Source organism: Phocoena sinus, chromosome 9 (assembly GCF_008692025.1).
Source record: "Phocoena sinus isolate mPhoSin1 chromosome 9, mPhoSin1.pri, whole genome shotgun sequence".
NCBI classification, from domain to species: domain Eukaryota; kingdom Metazoa; phylum Chordata; class Mammalia; order Artiodactyla; family Phocoenidae; genus Phocoena; species Phocoena sinus.
In genome coordinates, this window is record NC_045771.1 from 41,047,482 (window position 1) to 41,070,679 (window position 23,198).

The 23,198-nt window shown below is 42.4% G+C and overlaps 1 protein-coding gene across 3 annotated transcripts in view; it reads left to right on the plus strand.

Annotated features, from left to right (window-relative positions):
• The window catches only part of ELMO1 (engulfment and cell motility 1), a 578,694-nt gene that overhangs the window by 295,234 nt on the left and 260,262 nt on the right, over nt 1-23,198 (plus strand). For all 3 annotated transcript variants that reach the window (XM_032642958.1, XM_032642959.1, XM_032642960.1), the window contains one exon: nt 21,988-22,096. In XM_032642958.1, the coding sequence (XP_032498849.1) occupies nt 21,988-22,096 (109 nt within the window). The remainder of the gene's footprint in view (nt 1-21,987; nt 22,097-23,198) is intronic.

The window sequence follows — 23,198 nt, forward strand, 5'->3', positions numbered from 1 at the left end:
TGCGTATATTGAAGAATCCTTGCATTCCTGGAATAAACCCCACTTGATCATGGTGTATGATCCTTTTAATGTGCTGTTGGATTCTGTTTGCTAGTATTTTGTTGAGGATTTTTGCATCTATGTTCATCAGTGATATTGGCCTGTAGTTTTCTTTCTTTGTGACATCCTTGTCTGGTTTTGGTATCAAGGTGATGGTGGCCTCATAGAAGGAATTTGGGAGTGTTCCTCCCTCTGCTATATTTTGGAAGAGTTCGAGAAGGATAGGTGTTAGCTCTTCTCTAAACGTTTGATAGAATTCACCTGTGAAGCCATCTGGTCCTGGGCTTTTGTTTGTTGGAAGATTTTCAATCACAGTTTCAATTTCAGTGCTTGTGATTGGTCTGTTCATATTTTCTATTTCTTCCTGATTCAGTCTTGGCAGGTTGTGCATTTCTAAGAATTTGTCCATTTCTTCCAGATTGTCCATTTTATTGGCATAGAGTTGCTTGTAGTAATCTCTCATGATATTTTTTATTTCTGCAGTGTCAGTTGTTATTTCTCATTTCTAATTCTATTGATTTGAGTCTTCTCCCTTTTTTTCTTGATGAGTCTGGCTAGTGGTTTATCTATTTTGTTTATCTTCTCAAAGAACCAGCTTTTAGTTTTATTGATCTTTGCTATCGTTTCCTTCGTTTCTTTTTCATTTATTTCTGATCTGATTTTTATGATTTCTTTCCTTCTGCTAGCTTTGGGGCTTTTTTGTTCTTCTTTCTCTAATTGCTTGAGGTGCAAGGTTAGGTTGTTTATTCGAGATGTTTCCTGCTTCTTAAGGTGGGCTTGTATTGCTATAAACTTCCCCCTTAGAACTGCTTTTGCTGCATCCCATAGGTTTTGGGTCGTTGTGTCTCCATTGTCATTTGTTTCTAGGTATTTTTTTATTTCCTCTTTGATTTCTTCAGTGATCACTTCATTATTAAGTAGTGTATTGTTTAGCCTCCATGTGTTTGTATTTTTTACAGATCTTTTCCTGTAATTGATATCTAGTCTCATGGCGTTGTGGTCGGAAAAGATACTTGATACAATTTCAGTTTTCTTAAATTTACCAAGGCTTGATTTGTGACCCAAGATATGATCTATCCTGGAGAATGTTCCATGAGCACTTGAGAAAAATGTGTATTCTGTTGTTTTTGGATGGAGTGTCCTATAAATATCAATTAAGTCCATCTTGTTTAATGTATCATTTAAAGCTTGTGTTTCCTTATTTATTTTCATTTTGGATGATCTGTCCATGGGTGAAAGTGGGGTGTTAAAGTCCCCTACTATGAATGTGTTACTGTTGATCTCCCCTTTTATGGTTGTTAGTATTTGCCTTATGTATTGAGGTGCTCCTATGTTGGGTGCATAAATATTTACAATTGTTATATCTTCTTCTTGGATCGATCCCTTGATCATTATGTAGTGTCCTTCTTTGTCCCTTTTAATAGTCCTTATTTTAAAGTCTATTTTGTCTGATATGAGAATTGCTACTCCTGCTTTCTTTTGGTTTCCATTTGCATGGAATATCTTTTTCCATCCCCTTACTTTCAGTCTGTATGTGTCTCTAGTTCTGAAGTGGGTCTCTTGTAGACAGCATATATAAGGGTCTTGTTTTTGTATCCATTTAGCCAATCTGTGTCTTTTGGTGGGAGCATTTAGTCCATTTACATTTAAGGTAATTATCGATATGTATGTTCCTATTTCCATTTTATATATTGTTTTGGGTTCGCTACTATAGGTCATTTCCTTCTCTTGTGTTTCGTGTCTAGAGAAGTTCCTTTAGCATTTGTTGTAAAGCTGGTTTGGTGGTGCTGAACTCTCTCAGCTTTTGCTTGTCTGTAAAGGTTTTAATTTCTCCATCAAATGTGAATGAGATCCTTGCTGGGTAGAGTAGTCTTGGTTGCAGGCTATTCTCCTTCATCACTTTCAGTATGTCCTGCCACTCCCTTCTGGCTTGTAGGGTTTCTGCTGAGAGATCAGCTGTTAACCTTATGGGGATTCCCTTGTGTGTTATTTGTTGTTTTTCCCTTGCTGCTTTTAATATGCTTTCTTTGTATTTAATTTTTGACAGTTTGATTAATATGTGTCTTGGCGTGTTTCTCCTTGTATTTATCCTGTATGGGACCCTCTGTGCTTCCTGGACTTGATTAACTATTTCCTTTCCCATATTAGGGAAGTTTTCAACTATAATCTCTTCAAATATTTTCTCAGTCCCTTTCTTTCTTTCTTCTTCTTCTGGAACCCCTATAATTCGAATGTTGGTGCGTTTCATGTTGTCCCAGAGGTCTCTGAGACTGTCCTCAGTTCTTTTCATTCTTTTTTCTTTATTCTGCTCTGCAGTAGTTATTTCCACTACTTTATCTTCCAGGTCACTTATCCGTTCTTCTGCCTCAGTTATTCTGCTATTGATCCTATCTAGAGTGATTTTAATTTCATTTATTGCATTGTTCATCGTTGCTTGTTTCATCTTTAGTTCTTGTAGGTCCTTGTTAACTGTTTCTTGCATTTTGTCCATTCTACTTCCAAGATTTCGGATCATCCTTACTATCATTATTCTGAATTCTTTTTCAGGTAGATTGCCTATTTCCTCTTCATTTGTTAGGTCTGGTGGATTTTTATCTTGCTCCTTCATCTGCTGTGTGTTTTTCTGTCTTCTCATTTTGCTTATCTTACTGTGTTTGGGGTCTCCTTTTTGCAGGCTGCACTTTCGTAGTTCCCGTTGTTTTTGATGTCTGTCTCCAGTGGCTAAGGTTGTTTCAGTGGGTTGTGTAGGCTTCCTGGTGGAGGGGACTAGTGCCTGTGTTGTGCTGGATGAGGCTGGATCTTGTCTCTCTAGTGGGCAGGTTCACGTCTGGTGGTGTGTTTTGGGGTGTCTGTGGCCTTATTATGATTTTAGGCAGCCTCTCTGCTAATGGGTGGGGTTGTGTTCCTGTTTTGCTAGTTGTTTGGCATAGGTTGTCCAGCACTGTGGCTTGCTGGTCGTTGAGTGAAGCTGGGTGCTGGTGTTAAGATGGAGGTCTCTGGGAGATTTCCGCTGTTTAATATTATGTGGAGCTGGGAGGTCTCTTGTTGACCAGTGACCTGAAGTTGGCTCTCCTACCTCAGAGGCAGAGCCCTGACTCCTGGCTGGCGCACCAAGAGCCTTTCATCCACACGGCTCAGAATAAAAGGGAGAAAAAGTAGAGAGAATTAGTAGAAGTATGAGGAAAGAAAGAAGGAAAGGAGGAAAGGAAGGAAGGAAGAAAGAAGCAAAGAAGGAAAGAAAGGAGGGAGGGAGGGAGGGAGGGAGGAAGGAAGGAAGGAGGGAAAGAAGGAAAAAAAGACAGAAGGAAAGATGATGCAGTAAAAATAAAATAAAGTATAATATAGTTATTGAATTAAAAAATATTTAGAAAAAAAAAAGGGACGAATAGAACCTTAGGACAAATGTTGGAAGCAAAGCTATACAGAGAAAATCTTACACAGAAGCATACACATACACCTTCACAAAAAGAGGTAAAGGGGGAAAAATCATAAATCCTGCTCCCTGAGACCACCTCCTCAATTTGGGGTGATTCGTTGTCTAAAGGAGGGAGGGAAGGAAGGAAAGAAAGAAAGAACGAAGGTAAAGTATAATAAAGTTATTACAATTAAACTTAATTATTAAGAAAAAGAATTTTTAAAAAAAAGTCATGGACGGATAGAGCCCTAGGACAAATGGTGGAAGCTAGAGTATACAGACTAGATGTCACACAGGAGCATACACGTACACCTTCACAAAAAGAGGAAAAGGGAAAAAAATCATAGATTTCGCTCCTAAATTCCACCCCTTCAATTTGGGATCATTCCTTGTCTATTCAGGTATTCCACAGATGCAGGGTATATCAAGTTGATTGTGGAGCTTTAATCCGCTGCTTCTGTGGCTGCTGGGAGAGATTTCCCTTTCTCTTTGTTTTCACAGCTCACAGGAGCTCAGCTTTGGATTTGGCCCTGCCTCTGCGTGTAGGTCGCTGGAGGGCGTCTGTCTTTTCGCTCAGACAGGACGGGGTTAAAGGAGCCGCTGATTCGGGGCCTCCGGCTCACTCAGGCCGGGGGTTGGGGGATGGGGGAAGGAGGGGCACTGCGTGCGGGGCGGGCCTGCGGCGGCAGAGGCAGCGTGACGTTGCGGCAGAGGCCGGCGTGACGTTGCACCAGCCTGAGGCCCGCCGTGCGCTGTGCGCTGTCCCGGGGAAGTTGTCCTTGGATCCCGGGAACCTGGCAGTGGCGGGCTGCACAGGCTCCGCGGAAGACGGGTGTGGAGAGTGACCTGTGCTCGCACACAGGCCCCTTGGTGGCGGCAGCAGCAGCCTTAGCGTCTCCCGCCCGTCTCTGGGGTCCGCGGTTTTAGCCGCGGCTCGCGCCCGTCTCTGGGGTTTGCGCTTTCAGCCGCGGCTCGCGCCCGTCTCGGGGGCTCGCGCCCTCAGCCGCGGCTCGCGCCCGTCTCTGGGGTTCGCGCTTTTAGCCGCGGCTCGCGCCCGTCTCTGGAGTTCCTTTAAGCAGCGCTCTTAGACCCCTCTCCTCGCGCACCAGGAGACAAAGAGGGAAGAAAAAGTCTCTTGCCTCTTCGGCCGGTGCAGGCTTTTCCCCGAAGTCCCTCCCGGCTAGTCGTGGTGCACTAACCCCTTCAGGCTATGTTCAAGCCGCCAACCCCAGTCCTCTCCCTGAGCTCCGTCCAAAACCAAAACCCGAGCCTCAGCTCGCAGCCCCGCCCGCCCCGGTGGGTGAGCAGCAAGCCTCTCGGGTTGGTGAGTGCCGGTCGGCACCGATCGTCTGTGCAGGAATCTCCCCGCTTTGCCCTCCGCACCCGTCGCTGTGCACTACTCCGCGGTCCCGAAACTCCCCCCTCTGCCTCCCGCAGTCTCCGCCCGCGGAGGGGCTTCCTAGTGTGTGGAAACTTTTCTTCCTTCACAGCTCCCTCCCACTGGTGCAGGTGCCGTCCTTATTCTTTTGTCTCTGTTTTTTCTTTTGCCCTACCCAGTTACGTGGGGAGTTTCTTGCCTTTTGGGAGGTCTGAGGTCTTCTGCCAGCCTTCAGTAGGAGTTCTGTAGGAGTTGTTCCACGTGTGGATGTATTTCTGGTGTATCCGTGGGGAGGAAGGCGATCTCCGCGTCTTACTCTTCCGCCATCTTCAAGGTCCCCCCTGAAATCCCAAGCTAGCAGAGTTTGCTTCATTAGGTTTAAGGCAAGAAGCCGTCTCCGTAACATCAGCGTGCAAGGTGAAGCAGCAAGTTATCCAGAAGATCTAGCTCAGGTAATGAATGAAGGTGACTCTACCAAACAACAGATTTTCAGCGTAGACAAAATAGCCTTCTATTGGAAGAAGATGTCATCTAGGACTTTCATAGTTAGAGAAGAGAAGTCAATGCCTGGCTTCAAACTTCAAAGGACAGGCTGACTCTCTTGTTAGGGGCTAATGCAGCTGGTGATTTTAAGTTGAAGCCAATGCTTATTTACCATTATGAAAATCCTAGGGCCCTTAAGAGTTATGCTAAGTTGACTCTGCCTGTGTTCTATAAATGGAACAAAAAAACCTGGATGGCAGCATATCTGTTTACAACATGGTCTCCTGAATATTTTAAGCTCACTGTTGACACCTACTGCTCAGAAAAAAACGTTCATTTCGAAATATTTCTGCTTATCGACATTGCACCTGGTCACCCAAGAATTCTGATGGAGATTAATGCTTTTTTCGTGCGTGCTAACGCAACATCCATTCTGCAGTCCATGGATAAAGGAGTAATTTCCAGTTTCAAGTCCTGTTGTTCAAGAAATACATTTTTGTGAGGCTATAGCTGCCATAGATAGCGATTGCTCTGATGGATCTGGACAAAGTAAACCGAAAAGTTTCTGGAAAGGATTTACCATGCTAGATACCATTAAGAACATTGTGATTCATGGGAAGAGGTCAAAATGTCCACATTAACAGGAGTTTGGAAGAAGCTGATTCCAGCCTTCATGCATGACTTTGAGGGGTTCAAGACTTCAGTGGAGGAAGTAACTGCAGATGTGGTGGAATCAACAGGAGAACTAGAATTAGACATGGAGCCTGAAGATGTGACTGAATTGCTACAATCTCATGATAAAACTTTAGCAGATGAGGAGTTACTTCTTATGGATGAGCAAAGAAAGTAGTTTCTTGAGGTGGAATCTATTCCTGATGAAGATGCTGTGAAGATTATTGAAAAGGCAATATAGGATTTAGACTATTACATAAACTTAATTGATAAAGCAGTGGCAGGGTTTGATAGAACTGACTCCAGTTTTGAAAGAAGTTCTGCTGTGAGTGAAATGCTGTCAGACAGCATTGCACGGTACAGAGAAATCGTTCGTGAAAGGAAGAATCAATCAATGGGGCCAATTTCATTGTCTCATTTTAAGAAATTATCACAGTCACCCCAACCTTTAGCAACACCACCCTGATCAGTCAGCAGCCATTAACATCGAGGCAAGACCCTCCACCAACAAAAAGATTAGGCCTAGATGCTGGTGAAGCCTCAGATGCTGGTCAGCATTTTTTAGCAGTAGAGTGTTTTTAAATTAAAGATGAAATTGGTTTGCACACTTAATAGACTGCAGTATAGTGTAAACATAACTTTTATATGCACTGAGAGACCAAAAAATCTGTGACTCACTTTATTTTGATATTCGCTTTATTGCAGTGGTTTGGAACCAAACCTATAATACCTCCAAGGTATGTCTATACTTGCCTCTTCGTTTCCAGGGAATCTGCTCCCCAGTTAGCCAGGGAGCTTCTTCCCTCACTTGCTCTAGGCTCAGGGTGGCCTTTCTTCACCAGCAAATATAAAGCCATAATTTCATCCCTTACCTCCCTGTCCATCTTACCTCTTCCGTTTTGCTCCAAATGTAATGCTTGTTTACATACTCTAAATTTTCCTTTGTGTCTATTTCCTGTTTACCTGTACAAATGTGTAAGCTCCATGAGGTCAGGGACTGTGTACTGCATCTCTCCTGTGCCCCAGTGCCAGCGCAGTGGCAGACACACAGAAGGCACTCAGCACATATCTGTTAAATCAGTATCTGAGTTGAGTGCGTTCTGGTGTTCTGCCGTCTGGCTGGATCGCCAGTCACCCCAAGGTAAGATACCACAGAACAGGTTTTTATCTGGACTATGCTATCATCTCCCTGACTGCAGCTGTCCTTCTGGCCTTTGTGCATTCTGGAATGGAAACCAAATTAGCAGTTATATTGGTGTGGCCCAAAATGGGCTTGCCCCAGATACGCTGATGCTTATACTTGGGTGAATCACTGCTGACTTTCATTTTTAAATTGTATTCATGTGACCAGAGTCCAGCCAGTATTAGCAATCTGCCTACCAAATCAGAAGGCAATTTGTATTGGTATAATAGAATTTAGGTGGTAGTGTTCCTGAATGTTTCATTGTATTCTGTAAAAATAGCTTTCCCCTTCAGAGCTAGGCAATACACCTGGTACACCCAGGAGTGTTTGACACTGTCAGGTAACTATTTTTACATTGACCTTAATTTTATCAACTTTTCCTCTGCCTTGGTAAAACCCAGGATTCCAAAATTTAATATAAATCATAGACAATATTTTTCTTGCATTTGATAGAGCAACTGAAACACTGTTAGTAACAGATATAACAGCCCTAACAGCTAATTTCTCTCTGGCTGGTTTATCAAATGCTATTCTGTACATAAGTACAAGCATCCTTGAACTTGGTGGCTTTTAGAAGACCCTGATATATGTCATTCATACCTGTCTACAAACTTGTGATTACCAAGATCAGGGAAGTCAGTTTGACTGAACTTTCATTTCTTGAATGGTGATGCTTTTGTGCCACAGGGCTCTTGCACATGCTGTTCCTGTTATCTCAGCCCCCCTTTTCTCTGCCCATACTTACTTGCCCACGTAACTGTCATTCATTCTTTAGGACTTCATCCTGAAGGCTCCTCTTTTATTGCTTTTCTTTCCTTGTTACTTCCTTTATAGCACTGACTTAACTTGGAATTATATAATTACATGTTTTATTATTTGATCATTATTTCTCTCAAACATGACATTTTTGAGCAGAGACCTTTTTCCTCTTTTTTTTTTTTTTTTTGGTCTTTTGTCCTCACTGTCTAGCACTGGGACATTTAAATTATTCGCTAAACGAAAGATTAAAGAGTTGATATGTCGAATCCCTGACCAGTGTTACATCTCTCTTTTCCCCTCGGAAGGCCTTCATGGCCATATGTGATATTTGTCAGAGAATCAAAACTGAAATCAGACTTGGAAGAAATCTGCCTTTCAATGGGTGGGGTCATTGAAATGGCCACAGTTTGTTAGAACTGATGAGCTACATGGTATCAAGCCTCACCTAAAATCTTAGTTATGAAAGCCGTGAGAATAAGTGTATGTTACACGAGTAGACATGGGTTCTGTATAAGAAAATGACTAAGAGAACCTGCCCCCATTCACGCAAACCCAGATTCTGGGTTCCCCTAAATGGCAGCAGGAGGCTGAGGAGTGGAGCGTGAGGGGTATGTGGGGGGCACGTTCCTTTGCTATGGAAGTTGGCCTCCTATCATCTCAGACAATTTTTCCTGCTGGTTTTCATTCTCAGCATCACAGGAAGTGTTTATAGCAAATAATTGCCAAGTGTTTTCCATAAACATGCAACTAAGGACATTTTCCCCATATTCCAACTTGCTGTAAATGTTTGTTTTCCCCATGCCCAAAGAATGTGAGTATGCAGTTTCCTTAAGCAGGCCTCTGATATGTGGGCTTTGGCCCAGAGAGAATTCCCTTCTGAGTTTGTCCTTCATCTGGGCATGTTGTCCCTGCACAAACAGTAGACTCAGAGAGTTTCTAAATGAGTTTCCTCCACAGCTTGGATTCCTAGCCACACGGCTAGACTCCAGGTAACTTCTGGGTCCTGAGCACCCCCTCAGCAAAGGACAGGGTGAGGTCAGAGGTTGCTGGGAGCATCACAGAAGTCATTGCTTCTGATAAAATCCACAGGGAAATACAATGGGGAATGTGGATGACAGGGGATAAGGAGGTAATTGGAACTCAGGATGCACGTGAATGTATATAAATAATAGTTAAAACCAGTCAAGGGACTTCCCTGGTGGCACAGTGGTTAAGAATCCACCTGCCAATGCAGGGGGCACGGGTTCGAGCCCTGGTCTGGGAAGATCCCACATACCACAGAGCAACTAAGCCCGTGTGCCGCAACTACTGAGCCTGCGCTCTAGAGCCACAACTACTGAAACCATGTGCCTAGAGCCCGTGCTCCACAACAAGAGAAGCCACAGCAATGAGAAGCCCGCACACTGCAACGAAGAGTAGCCCCCACTCGCCACAACTAGAGAGACCCCACGCGCAGCAGCGAAGACCCAATGCAGCCAAAAAAAAAACAGGCAAGCTAGTGTTCATTGTTCATTAATAAATGCCTAATGTATGCTGCGGTGTGGGGAATTCACAGGTGACTGAGTTACGGTTCCTGACCTCAAGGGCTCAACCCCACCAGGGGAAGTAAGACATGTATTTCACCACAATTTGGAGCAGAAAGTGAGAATTGCTGTGAGAAAGATATAGATAAAGGACTGTGGGTTTTTAGACAAAGGGATTGCATTAGGTTTTATGAAGAAAGTGACACTGGCTTGGGGCCAAAGGAGAAGGACAATTTAGACAGGCACGGGAGGGGAGGTAGGGGTGGACGGGTGTCAGGGGAAGCAATTCCCATAGAAGGAATCACATATGGACCTACCCCTGTAGGAGGGCTGTCTCACAGTAGAGATCTCTCGTTTGGCAGAATTAGCCAAAATTTGGGATGCTTATATAGAATTAGATATAATGAGATAAATTCCTTTTAAAAAGCGAGATTTAATAGAAGAAAGATTTCCTTTTCACATGCCTTTAACTTGAAGTAAAACAATGTATGGCTTAATTTCTTAATTAGGTTCCAATAAATAATTTTTCCATTGTAGCTAATTTAATATGTGTATAATTGGAAAATTGACATTTTTTTGTTTGAAAATGTTTCTGCAAAGGCAGATTATTATTTTCCAGAGGAGGGTGATGGAAAATATTTCTCTCTTCCTCACCTTTTCATCCCCTCATGTCCATTCTCCCAAACCAGAGTGAATTTATAAATCTGTGAACCAAGTGAGAAAATGAAAAAAAAAAGTCAGGTGTGATGTGACTTACAGGAATCCATTTTATCACTAGCTCTCCAAGAATGTGTTTGTTTAGTAAAGTGAGTTACATCCAAATATGTTTCAGACAAATATATGTGAGTGTAACATAGCTTTAAGACTGCAATAACTGTTAAGACAAGTGGTGACAATTTCTCAGTAAGAAATCAGGCTTGAGAAATGTCAAGGCTAATTTTTCATCCAACGGTGACTGTCAGACAATGCCAAACATCTTGGTGTCTTTGTATTCCATTGAAGGAGACAGGAGGCATTTGTATTCAGTGATGCAACGTTGAGTGAGTCAAACTTCTGACTTGTGATCGAGTGATTTATTGCTAATATTGCCCAAGGTACAGAGGGGCTTCTCTGCCTTCATTCGGTATCCATTTCCCAGTTGCAATTAATCTTTATTACAGTCCATAGCTCACCTCTGGTTTGGAATGTTAAAAAGATGCCTCGGAAGAGAGTCTGGAATTAGTTTCTGCTCCTTCAAGTTTTATCCTCTTGATGAAGCTTAGCCTGCCTGCCCACTGCATTTCACATGAACCTTCACCCCAGAGAGTCATACTTCCTTGTAAAAAATGCAAACAATTTAGAAGGACACAGAAGAGTTACATAGCAAATGAAAGTCTGTGCGCCCTACAAATCCCATCCCCATGTCTTCCAAGTAGATTGCAAGCCCCTAAAGATGGTATTTTACTCATATGTGTATTTTTAGCATCCAGCAAGTTACTTAGCAATCATCAAGGCTTAAAGAAAAGCTTTGTTGGATAAATGAATCAATCAAAGGGTGTGGAGGAGAGTGGGGCTAGAATTTCCGTGGTAGATTTGGGGGAGTATAGTATTTTGCTTTTCAAAATGTGGTGCTTGGACCAGCAGCAGCAGCATCTTCTGGGATCTGGTTAGAAATGCAGGACCTCAGGCTTACCCCAGGCTACTGGATCAGAATCTGCATTTTAACAAGATCTTCAGGTGATCAGTGAGCGCTTTAAAGCTTGAGCCAACTTACGGTTGTCCTTTGTATATCTGCAATATAATAACCTAGGGGTAAGACAGGAATAAAGACACAGACCTACTAGAGAATGGACTTGAGGATATGGGGAGGGGGACGGGTAAACTGTGACAAAGCGAGAGAGAGGCATGGACATATATACACTACCAAACATAAGGTAGATAGCTAGTGGGAAGCAGCCGCATAGAACAGGGAGATCAGCTCAGTGCTTTGTGACTGCCTGGAGGGGTGGGATAGGGAGGGTAGGTGGGAGGGAGGGAGGGAGATGCAAGAGGGAAGAGATATGGGGACATATATATATGTATAGCTGATTCACTTTGTTATAAAGCAGAAACTAACACACCATTGTAAAGCAATAATACTCCAGTAAAGATGTTAAAAAAAAAATGTGAGCTTTCACAAATAAATGCAAGGAAAGGCATGTGATTCGCATTTAAGCAGTATGCAGTGGAGGCCTTATCCATCGGTGTATACTGAAGGAATTTGTATGCCCTTCATGCTTCACTCCCTGGGTGTGAAGCTGTCCTTGGGTGTGGCTGTCCTTGGGTGTCCTGTAGGACTGGCATCCTGGGCCATTTCCAGACCATCAGCTCTAGGGCCCACATCTGGTCAGTCCTAAACCCCAGTTTGAAATAGACACATTTCACTTCACCCAAGAAACAGTTCAAACCACAGTATAGAGATCACATAGAAGTCTTGCTTGTTGACTCAGAATGCTGGCACATCACATTTAAACTGCTGGACAGCAGGCATGTTATTCAATGTCCAAGGTACGGTTTCCTCATCTGCAACATGTCCTGCTTTGATGACTTATGAGGACTAAAGGAGTTAAACACTTGAGAGTTTGCACATGGTCATCAGTCCATAGGTATTCACTCTTTTCTTAATTGAGGCAAAATTCACACAACATAAAACTAACCATTTCAAAGTGAACTATTCAGCGACATTTGGTACATTCGTGATATGTTGTGCAAACGTCACCTCTACCTAGTTCCAGACATAAATTATCATCACCCTGAAAGGAAACCATGTACCCATTAAGCAGTTGTTTCGCATTCTCCATCCCCCCAACCCCTGGCCACTACCAGTCTGCATTTTCTTTCTATGGATTTTAACTCTTACTAATGATATTTTTATTAGTCACAGAAAAAACAAACAAACAAACCCAAAAAACTCAGATTTATTTCTTCTTCTGTCTACTTTCATTGCTTTCCACGTCCTGAAAAACAGGAGGTTTGCTAATGATGGAAACTGGAAGTAGAGATGTGATATAACTTTAAAGCAGTGGTCCATAAAGTGTGGCCCCAAATTAGCAGCATCCACATTACCTGGGAACTTGTTAGAAATGCAGATTCTTGGGTTTGTCCCAGAACAGCTGAATCATAACTCCGGGGGTGGGGCCCAGCAATCTGTGTTTTAGTAAGCTTCCAGATGATTCTAATGCATGCTTCCGTTAGGGAACCGTTGCTTTAAATAAACCAGATATTACCTCTCCAAGCCTCTGGGGATGCCTACAGGTGCCTTCACACACACCTGTACCATCTTTGGGCCCGGGAAGACACGTACTGGCCTGGGAGAGGAGGTCTTCCAGCCCTATTTCTTTGATGCAGGCATCAGCTAGGGAATCTTTCCTGCTGTCCTCTGGCCTTTGGAACAGTCAACAGAGCTGTTGCCTAGGCTTCTTCCAGTGACGTCAGGGTTACTGTGCAGGCACAGGCACAAATACGCTGTTATTTAATCGTTTCCCCTCTTGCTGCTACTTCATACTCAAAGGGAGGACTTTTCAGCAGCGTGTGGATGTGATTGCTTGCTGTATTTCACACATCCTGCTTTTGTTGCACGATATCAAAGTGCAGGCAGCATTTCTTTTTGGTTGATTAATGTTCAATTCGAGGTCTATTATGAACCTCCAGGCTTTAATTACTACACCATTACCCAGTCAATTCCTTGCCATTTTATATTTATGGCCTTTATTATGCCTCTGCATGTACAATTGCCTAATTTTATTCTGGAAGAATTTCACCTCATTAGCTGGGTTTTGTACCATTCTTCTCGTTTGTCCATATCGTTATTTATCTCGGTTCCTTGTGTGTGCTTTCCACCTTATTTTTTCACCGATCTGACCCTTTGTACATACTTCTTCTCCTTTTCCTGGGATGCATTGTTCTTTTGCCCTTGGAAACAGCTCTTCAAGTTTTTGCACACTCTTCTCTGGGTGGTCTTTTCCCTGGTGATCTGTTACACTCACTCTTAACTGGTTTTTCCGTCTGGATTGCTTGGTGTCATTGGCCCTTCCAAAGGCCTGGAGGCCCAGCTCTTCAGCCCTGGACATACCGTGGACCGTGGTTTCTCTCTAAAGGGCCAATTAAGGATCAGGGAAGAAGCTTTTTTCTTTTTTAAAGACTATGCTGCTAAAAATAATTTTTAAAAGACCTCTAAAATGCCTTACTAACACTCCCTGTCTCAGTCCCCCCAGTGCCTCAGAAGAATTTAGAGTTTGGTCTGCTTGCTTTTATATTTTCTTACGTTCCATCCCAGACCTGCTGAATCAGACTCTGGGGAGCAAGCCAGCAGTCTGGGTTTTATAAGCCCCCAGGTGATTCTGATGCCCACTCAAGTTTGAGAGCCACTGTTCTCAAAAGATGCTGAAAGAAGTTCAGGAAACCCACCTAAGTCAGAAATAGTATTTATTCCACCTGAGTCCTTACTTTGCCAAAGAGCAAGATTAATAATTTCGATAACAGTTGTGTTTGGGTTTTTGTTGTGTGTGGTTTTTATCAACATCTTTGCCCTAGAGTTATAAGAATATTTCTGTAAATCAAGAGCTCATGTAATTATTATAGCAATAGTAGATCAGTCGTCTCCCCCATTGAGTATTTGAGATGTCTCAGGCACTAAGAGATCTTTACCTCCATTTTTTATTTTCATTTAATCTTTACAGCCCTTTGTAGGTTGGTATTCCTGTTCCCATTTTTATAGGTGGAAACTCACGTTAAGGAATGTGTGTTAAGTCACCAAGTCTGTTAGATGTAGGTCTAGGAAAATCGTCTCTGTCCAGAGCCCCATTATCCAGTCATCTGCTACCATGTTAAGGACTTTCCTGATCAAAGCTTTATTATTATTATTTCATCCTCTCCTTTTTCAGTAAGCGTAGGTATCATGTGTTTCAGTAGGAATCAGTAACCAGGAATGTGTGCTCTAGGGTTAGGCCACCTAAGTTCCTGAGCTGGGTCTGTTTATTTCTGTGCTATGTGAACCTTGGGCAAATTATACAACATCTTTTTGCTTCAGGTTCTCCATCTGTAAAGTGGGATAGTGCAGTATTTCTGTCATGTGGTAGTACCTGTACCTTACATGAGATAATGAGTGAAAACACTTCGAATGAGACCTGGGAAATAAATGCTGTTGATAATTATTAGCTGTGATTTCTCTCTCTCTGCCCTCTTGTCTGTGCCGTTGAAGCTCTTTACTTTGGGGCTCACTATCCTTATCTGTGAAGAAGGAGTGGTGGATCAGGTGGACTAACAGCCTGGAATTCTGATTTTTTTCTGGTTTATCTTCCTGCTTGGCATAGTTTCTATAATTTTAATGTTCTTTGTTCTCTGCCCACTTAAAATCATATTAAGGCTTTGGCATGTTTATTTGATTTTAGGGACTTGCTCAAAATTCATGATCACGGTTAAGCTCTTGTGCAACCCCCTTGAGGCAGCTCAGTGCTCTTTCTAAAGCTTCTCTCTGGCTTTCTGAGACCAGTCACCATTAGCATTAATACCAAAGGGAACATAGAAGGTGGCTCCCTCTTGGCCCGCAAGTCTCTGTGAGAGGACCCCACTGTGACCTTACCCGTTGACTTTAGAAGATGTCTGTGTCTTGATGATGAGATCTAAGGGCTAACACTTCACTCTGGGGTGTTCCCTGATTCTGTTACTAATGTAAAAGTACCCCTGTGTTGGGGGTAGGGAGGGGGCTCATGGATAAAATAAAGGTTTTTATTTTATTATTATTTTTTTTTTTTGCGGTACACGGGCCTCTCACTGTTGTGGCCTCTCCTGTTGCGGAGCACAGGCTCCGGACGCGCAGGCTCAGCGGCCATGGCTCACGGGCCCAGCCGCTCCACGGCATGTGGGATCTTCCCGGACCGGGGCGTGAACCCGTGTCTCCTGCATCGGCAGGCGGACTCTCAACCACTGCGCCACCAGGGAAGCCCAAAGGTTTTTATTTCTTATTTATTGGTTTAACATGGGAGATGACGGGCATCTCCTCTGGTGGGTCAACAGACAAGTTTTAATAGAGCTTGTGGGGTTGACAAGACTCTGAGGACGGGTGTCCTATGGTGGCTGCAACTGTGTAGTATTGGGACTTTATTGCCAAAACTATCAGGCTGTGACTTATTCTTTGGTGTCCTTGCTCATTCTCTGCACTTGCACAACCCCGTATTCCTGTGGAAGATTCCTGCTTGAATATGAGCACATGGGACTTCCTATCTTGCATTTCTGGTGTGAGTAGGTGGTGACACCGTTTTTATGCTTCTCATGCTAGAATGATGGGAGAGCCTCTGCATTGCTTTCAGCTGTCCCCAGAGGCCAGTCATCAAAGAGCCAGTCTCACTGCAGCCATAATTTTTATTTAGTTGCTGGTAAATGTTGGCCAAGGGCCTCAAGGAAATATGAAGAGGGAGGGCAATAAAGCGATAATAAACACCAACTCTGTCAAGTCTGCTTTAGGCATTTTGCCTTTGTTTTGTGCTTTAGGATGCACAACAGTCCTATGAAGTGGGCTTTCTGGAATTTGTGTACAATTCACAAAAAGACGCAATGCCTCATGCAAGCTTACACTAGTTTGGCCCAGGCTCTCTATGTTATACATGCTTCCCGCAGCAGCTTTGGGTCAGAATTGGGGCGAGACGGACAATCCCTTTGCTTGGAGAGAACGCGGTCCAGGTTCACATACTGTCCTCGCTGGCCTGTGAGGAGACCATTAAGCTTCATGTGACCATCAGAGTCAAAGCAGCCTGAACAAAAACCTCCACAGATGAGAGGAGATGGAAGAAGCCCTTGAGGCTTGGTCCAGGGCTGGCTACAGGGAAAGCACAATGGACTGGACTCCCCCCAGATGAGGAGAGCTTAAGAGAAAGAGGAGGAAAGTGTGACAGGGACAATCAGCTGAACATAAGTCAGCAACGTGATGCTGAAGCTAAGAGGCAAGTACTAGAGTGTGGTTGGCCATGTACTTGGCACTTAAAGGTAACTCCCAAGCCAGATAAGTTTGTCACCAATGGAGAAGAAGAACTCAAAATGCATGGAAGTAAAGCCTGTGGGAACCCTCCACACAAAGTCATTAACCCTGAGCAATAGTTACTGACCCTTAGGGGATAAATGAGATAAGAGAGAACCTTATACCTTTGTCTAGAAGGGTCTGGGATTTATAAACCCACTTCAGTGAGATAGAGGAAATTGATCAAAGTTCCCTTAGCCTCTTGAGACATGAAATCCATTGAGTTTCATGGCAATGTATATGTGAAGGCAGTGTGTGAAATATAATGCGGAAGGAGGAGCTTTGGAAATTGAAGACCTTAAAAATTGAATTCCAGGAGTGACTTAGGCTATGATCTAAGCAGATCACCTCTTCCTCTTGTTTTAACTTTCTTAAGAGAATAATAATAATACCTGCCTTATTCATTTTATGGACTTGTTGGGGAATCAGTGGATAGAAAATACGTAAATATACTCCGTAAAGTTGAAGTATTTAAAAAAATGTTTTTTATAGTTAATATTGCATAAATATCAAGTGTTCTGTAAAATATGCAGACAGTTTCCACTACTTTCGGTATATGAAGTATTCTAAAATGAGTGATAATAGCAGTTTTTAATATGTACTCCATCCATCGAGGTTTCTGTTCTAGCATGTTTGCTTTTAAAACCAAAGAGTGAGGGAAAAAAATAAAGATGAAAAATATGCTTTGATATTTCCAGATAGAGCTCAAAATATCTCACGTAAACATGATTAATACTAGAACGTTGAAATTGAAAATAGATATATTAGTGTATGTATTAAGTAAAAAAAAAACTACTGTCTAGTCTAAGAATGATCTCTCACTGTAGTAATATCTTATTAGTAACATTCATAACCATAGTCTTTTCTGAATATTTCTGTGACAGTGTTGACCTTAAAGCCCACACAGGCAGCTTGAAAGGTTTGTGTCGGCTTTGTCTAAAGAAACCAATCAAGAAGGAGAGTCTGTTTTTCTTTAGGTGGGTAAATATAATAAGATGGATGGCACATTTTTTTAAAAAAGATCTTTGTTCATAGGACTCTTTTTTAAATCATTTATTTATTTATTTACTTATTTTTAGCTGCGTGGGGTCTTTGTTGCTGTGCACAGGCTTTCTCTAGTTGCGGTGAGCGGGGGCTACTGTTTGTTGTGGTGCGAGGGATTCCCATTGCGGTGGCTTCTCTTGTTGCAGAGCACGGGCTCTAGGCACACGGGCTTCAGTAGTTGTGGCACACGAGCTCAGTAGTTGTGGCTTGAGGGCTCTAGAGCGCAGGCTCAGTAGTTGAGGCACACGGGCTTAGTTGCTCCGCAGCATATGGATCTTCCTGGACCAGAGCTTGAACCCGTGTTCCCTGCATTGGCAGGCGGATTCTTAACCACTGTGCCACCAAGGTAGTCCCTAGAATGGATGGTACATTAAAGAGTAAAGAGAAGGGTTTTTCCAAGCTGATTTACGTATTGGTTACTTAAATTACTCCTTAATTTAGTACCTGCTAATAAACAGTGCCTTGGAAATGTTTTCGGAACATTTATTGGCTGCAGTAATTCCACCTACAGTGTATTCAGATCACATCCTCATTAAATATTGATGCTCTCATGAAATGTGAATTGTTAATGTGAAATGCCAGGGAATGTCTTCACTGGGAGCTGGGGGCTGGCTGAAGACTACCTGTCTCCTGTCTTTTCTTTATGTTCTTCTTGCTCTGTTTTCCCCACTCATTTCCCATCATCAAGAGATTCAGATTTGCTCCTTGATGGGGCAATCTCAGATACAGACATTTTCAAAGAGAAAGATTCACTGATTGATGGGAACTTAGTTGTTCTTCCCTCCTGCTTTCCTGAACTGGAATTCCTGATTAGAGCCAGAAAGGATTCTCTTAAAAGGAAGTGGGTGATTCAGGCTCAGTCGAATGAGACTGTTCACGTTCAGGCAAATTTCCAAAAGAGACCATGAAGAGGGGCAGAGGCTTTCAAGGACTCCAGCGCTGGTCCTTCCTGCTTGGCAGGAGAAAGGATTTAGTTGGATTTTATGACCAGCTTTCTCAGAGGAAAAACAACCAACTCAGAACACGTGTTGGTTAAAGAGACTGTAAGGAAGAATTTTATCATAAATCCCAAGGACAGCAAAGGCTAGGTTCATGCTGATATGCAATGCATAATTATTTACGTGAGCATGTGCTGCAAACACTTGACAGTTGACAGGTCCCACAAAATGGGATGGTTCATCGACTTCTTGGACAATCATAAGGGTGATGAAGCAACAATGATGAACTTCGAAAACTGCCCTGATTCAGCAAGTGGAACTGTTTAGGTTGTGATTAGGGTTAGGTATACGTGCAATGCTGGAGGAACATCCCCAAATGGACATGGTTGATTTGTTCGTGTGGTACTGTCAGTGCACACAATAATTATGTGTGTGTGTATGTGTGTGTTATTGTTACACTGTTTGTGCAGATAACAATGGGAGCACATTTGTATTGAAAACCTACTCCTTTGGCTTTATTTTATTTTATTGATTGATTGATTGATTGACTGATAGGTAAGGAGTGGATTTATTTAGAGAGAAACACACTCCACAGACAGAGTGTGGGCCATCTCAGAAGGCAAGAGGCCCCAGGGTATGGGGAGGTTAGTTATTATAAGCTAGGTAATTTCTTTTTTTTACTACCTAAATTTTATTTATTTAATACAGCAGGTTCTTATTAGATATCTTTTTTATACATATTAGTGTATGTATGTCAATCCCAATCTCCTAATTCATCCCACCACCACCACCCCACCACCACTTTCCTCCTTGCTGTCCATACGTTTGTTCTCTACAGCAGTATCTCTATTTCTGCCTTGCAAACCAGTTCATCTGTACCATTTTTCTAGATTCCACATATATGTGTTAATATACGATATTTGTTTTTCTCTATCTGACTTACTTCACTCTGTATGACAGTCTCTAGGTCCATCCACGTCTCTACAAATGACCCAATTTCGTTCCTTTTTATGGCTGAGTAATAATATTCCATTGTATGTATCTACCACATCTTTATCCATTCGTCTGTCGATGGGCATTTAGGTTGCTTCCATGACCTGGCTATTGTAAACAGTGCTGCAGTGAACATTGGGGTGCATGTGTCTTTTTGAATTATGGTTTTCTCTGGGTACATGCCCATTAGTGGGATTGCTGGGTCATATGGTAATTATTTTTAGTTTAAGGAAACTCCATACTGTTCTCCATAGTGCTTGTATCAGTTTACATTCCCACCAACAGTGCAAAGGGTTCCCTTTTCTCCACACCCTCTCCAGCATTTGTTGTTTGTAGATTTTCTGATGATGCCCATTCTAACTGGTGTGAGGTGATACCTCACTGTAGTTTTGATTTGCATTTCTCTAATAATTAGTGATGTTGAGCAGGCTTTTATGTGTCTCTTTTCCATCCGTACGTCTTCTGTGGAGAAATGTCTATTTAGGTCTTCTGCCCATTTTTGGATTGGGTTGTTTGTTTTTTTGTTATTGAGCTCCTGGAACCTGAACACTGCCCTGTACAATTCCAAACCTCTCCACATGGTAGACCAGGCAGTGTACAGAGGTTGTGTCCAAAACACATCTTACTCAACTCAGGGGCTCTGTCCTTGATCTCTGCCTGAAATAGTCTTTCTCCCAGATCTTGACATGGCAAGCTCTTTCTCACCCTTTGATTCCCAATAGTCACCTAGTTGTCTACACTCTCCTCCCCAAGTCTTCCCTGTTATTCTTTGCCACCTCAACTACTTTTTTTCATGGTACTTGTTATAAACTGTAATTACCTCTTTTGTTTTATCTGTTTCCCTCAATTAGAGTGGATGCTCTGATAAGTCAGAGCCCTTGTCTTGTTCTTTACTTTATAGGCCTAGACATCTTCCTGGTAGACAATAGGTACTCATTTACTACTGTTGATTGAATGAATAAAACATCATTTCTGCCACCGGAGAGGTCATAGTCTGGGGGAAAAACAACATAAGTTGATGTACAACATTGTTGTAAATGCTACTGGGATGCACCTACTCAGGGCGGTGTAGCTTTTGAGGACATTCCAGACAACTCCATTGAGGAAGTTGGAGGTGGTGTCAGAGATGGATATGCTGATTATTCCTTTTGTCAATGTATGAATTTGAAGATTGACAACTTTTTTTTTTTAATTTTGTGCATTTTAGAACAATTGGCTAATTCCCCTTTATTTTTGAAGTTTAGTAACTTTAAAATAGAGTTTTCCTGTTTTGTTTTACTTTTGTTTAATACATGTGCAGAATGACTCCCTTAGTTATGGTAGGAATATCTCAAACTAGCTTAAGGAAAGAGGAGAATTTATTGGATGGACCAAAGGATTTTCAGCGGAAGGGTTTAGCAAATAAACTGTAAGGTTAGGGAAGTAGCTTTGCTCCAGGAACACGTGGGACCAGCCGCTCAAACGCTGTCAGGGCTACCAGTGCCTCTCCTCTCTGTTTTCCCTTGCATTTTGGCTTGCTTTCCTTTTTTCTTTTTTTGTTTTTTTTCTTGCAGATTCACTTTCAGGTAGTTCCTACACTCATACCTCGTGGGTACTGTCAGCTTAGTTGGGCCAGTTTTTCCCTTTTTGTGTGATAAGTCTCAGGGAAGGACTCTGGTTGGTCTAGTTTGTGTCACATGTCCCTTAGGTGTGGTCTGATCAACTAGTGCCAAGGGAGAGATCTTGTAAGAACATGGAAACTCCTGTGGGAAATATGGGATTAAACGTAGGAGCTGAACCATTAAAAAAGGACAAAATAATGCCATTTGCAGCAACATGGATGCAACTAGAGATTATCAAACTAAGTGAAGTAAGTCAGAAAGACAAAGGCAAATACCATATGATATCACTTACATGTGAAATCTAAAATATGACACAAATGAACTTATCTATGGAACAGAAACAGAATCACAGACATAGAGAACAGACTGGTGTTTGCCAAGGGAGAGGGGTTTGGGGGAGGGATAGAGTGGGAGGTTGGGGTTAGCAGATGTAAGCTTCTATATATAGAATGGATAAACAACAAGGTCCTACTGTACAGCACAGAGAACTATTTTCAATATCCTATCATAAATAGAAAAAAATATTTAAAAAAGGAAAAAAATGTAGGAGCTGAAGTCATAGAAAGAGAGTTGCTATTCCCAGGAAAGGGAAGATACGACCAGGAGAAAAAGAGAGTGGTTTTGTCACTTAAGTAAAAAGTCTTTACTGTGCTATTTTTAAAAACTCTCCATGGGCACCTCTGTGTAAGTGGAAACCAATGAGCGATATCCTCTTACAGAGTTGAAAATGGTTTTAGGAGATTTGGAAAACATGAAAGTTTTCAGTCCTTTTACAGAGAATATACTTAAAGTACAGTTTTGTTCTGCCCCCAAGAGCCCTAGTTTGGTGGTCTGGAGTGGATCAGTTTCTCTTTACAGTAGAGCCAACATTTTTCATGTTTTCTACAAACTGACTTTCCTTTCTGACCTGTTCCCTTTCCTGCTTGCAGATTGTGCTTGAGAACAGTAGCCGAGAAGATAAGCATGAATGTCCCTTTGGCCGCAGTAGTATAGAGCTGACCAAGATGCTGTGTGAGATCTTGAAAGTGGGCGAGCTGCGTAAGTACACATATTTCCCACGGGGTGTGAGGCTTGGCAGAGACCCAGCTTCCAGGGTAATGCCCTGACCTACATGCAGGGTTCCCAAGGTGCTGACAGCTAAGCAGGAGCATCCCCGTGGACCGAACATTCTTTGGCTCAGGTTTCCAGTGTATGTGTTTCTTCATGTCTGCCCTGGGAATAAATGTTATTAAAATCTACAGGAATAGAAAAATGTGCAGGTATTGTGACTGAATTCCAAATGTTATAAAAATGAGTGTATATTAAGAAAAGAGTGTATATTACTCTGTTTAGGAAAAAGATCTATGGATTTCTTTTTGAAAATCCCAGTTTTTCACTACCAGTAGATCACTTTCTTTTTTTTTTGAATTTTATTTTATTTATTTCTTTATACAGCAGATTCTTATTAGTCATCAATTTTTTTTTTTTTTTTTTGCGATATGTGGGCCTCTCACTGTTGTGGCCTCTCCCGTTGCGGAGCACAGGCTCCGGACACGCAGGCTCAGCAACCATGGCTCACAGGCCTAGCCGCTCCGCGGCATGTGGGATCTTTCCAGACCGGGTCGCAAACCCGTGTCCCCTGCATCAGCAAGCGGACTCTGAACCACTGTGCCACCAGGGAAGCCGCAATCATCACTTTTATACACATCAGTGTATACGTGTCAATCCCAATCTCCCAATTCTTCACACCCCCACCCCCACCGCCCCACCACTTTCCCCCCTTGGTGTCCATACGTTTGTTCTCTACATCTGTGTCTTAATTTCTGTGCTGCAAACCGGTTAATCTGTACCATTTTTCTAGGTTCCACATATATGCATTAATATAGGATATTTTTTTTCTCTTTCTGACTTACTTGACTCTGTATGACAGTCTCTGGATCCATCCATGTCTCAACAAATGACCCAATATCGTTCCCTTTCATGGCTGAGTAATATTCCATTGTATATATGTACCACATCTTTATCCATTTGTCTGTCAATGGGCATTTAGGTTGCTTCCATGACCTGGCAGTTGTAAACAGTGCTGCAATGAACATTGAGGTACATGTGTCTTCTTGAATTATGGTTTTCTCTGGATATATGCCCAGTAGCGGATCATATG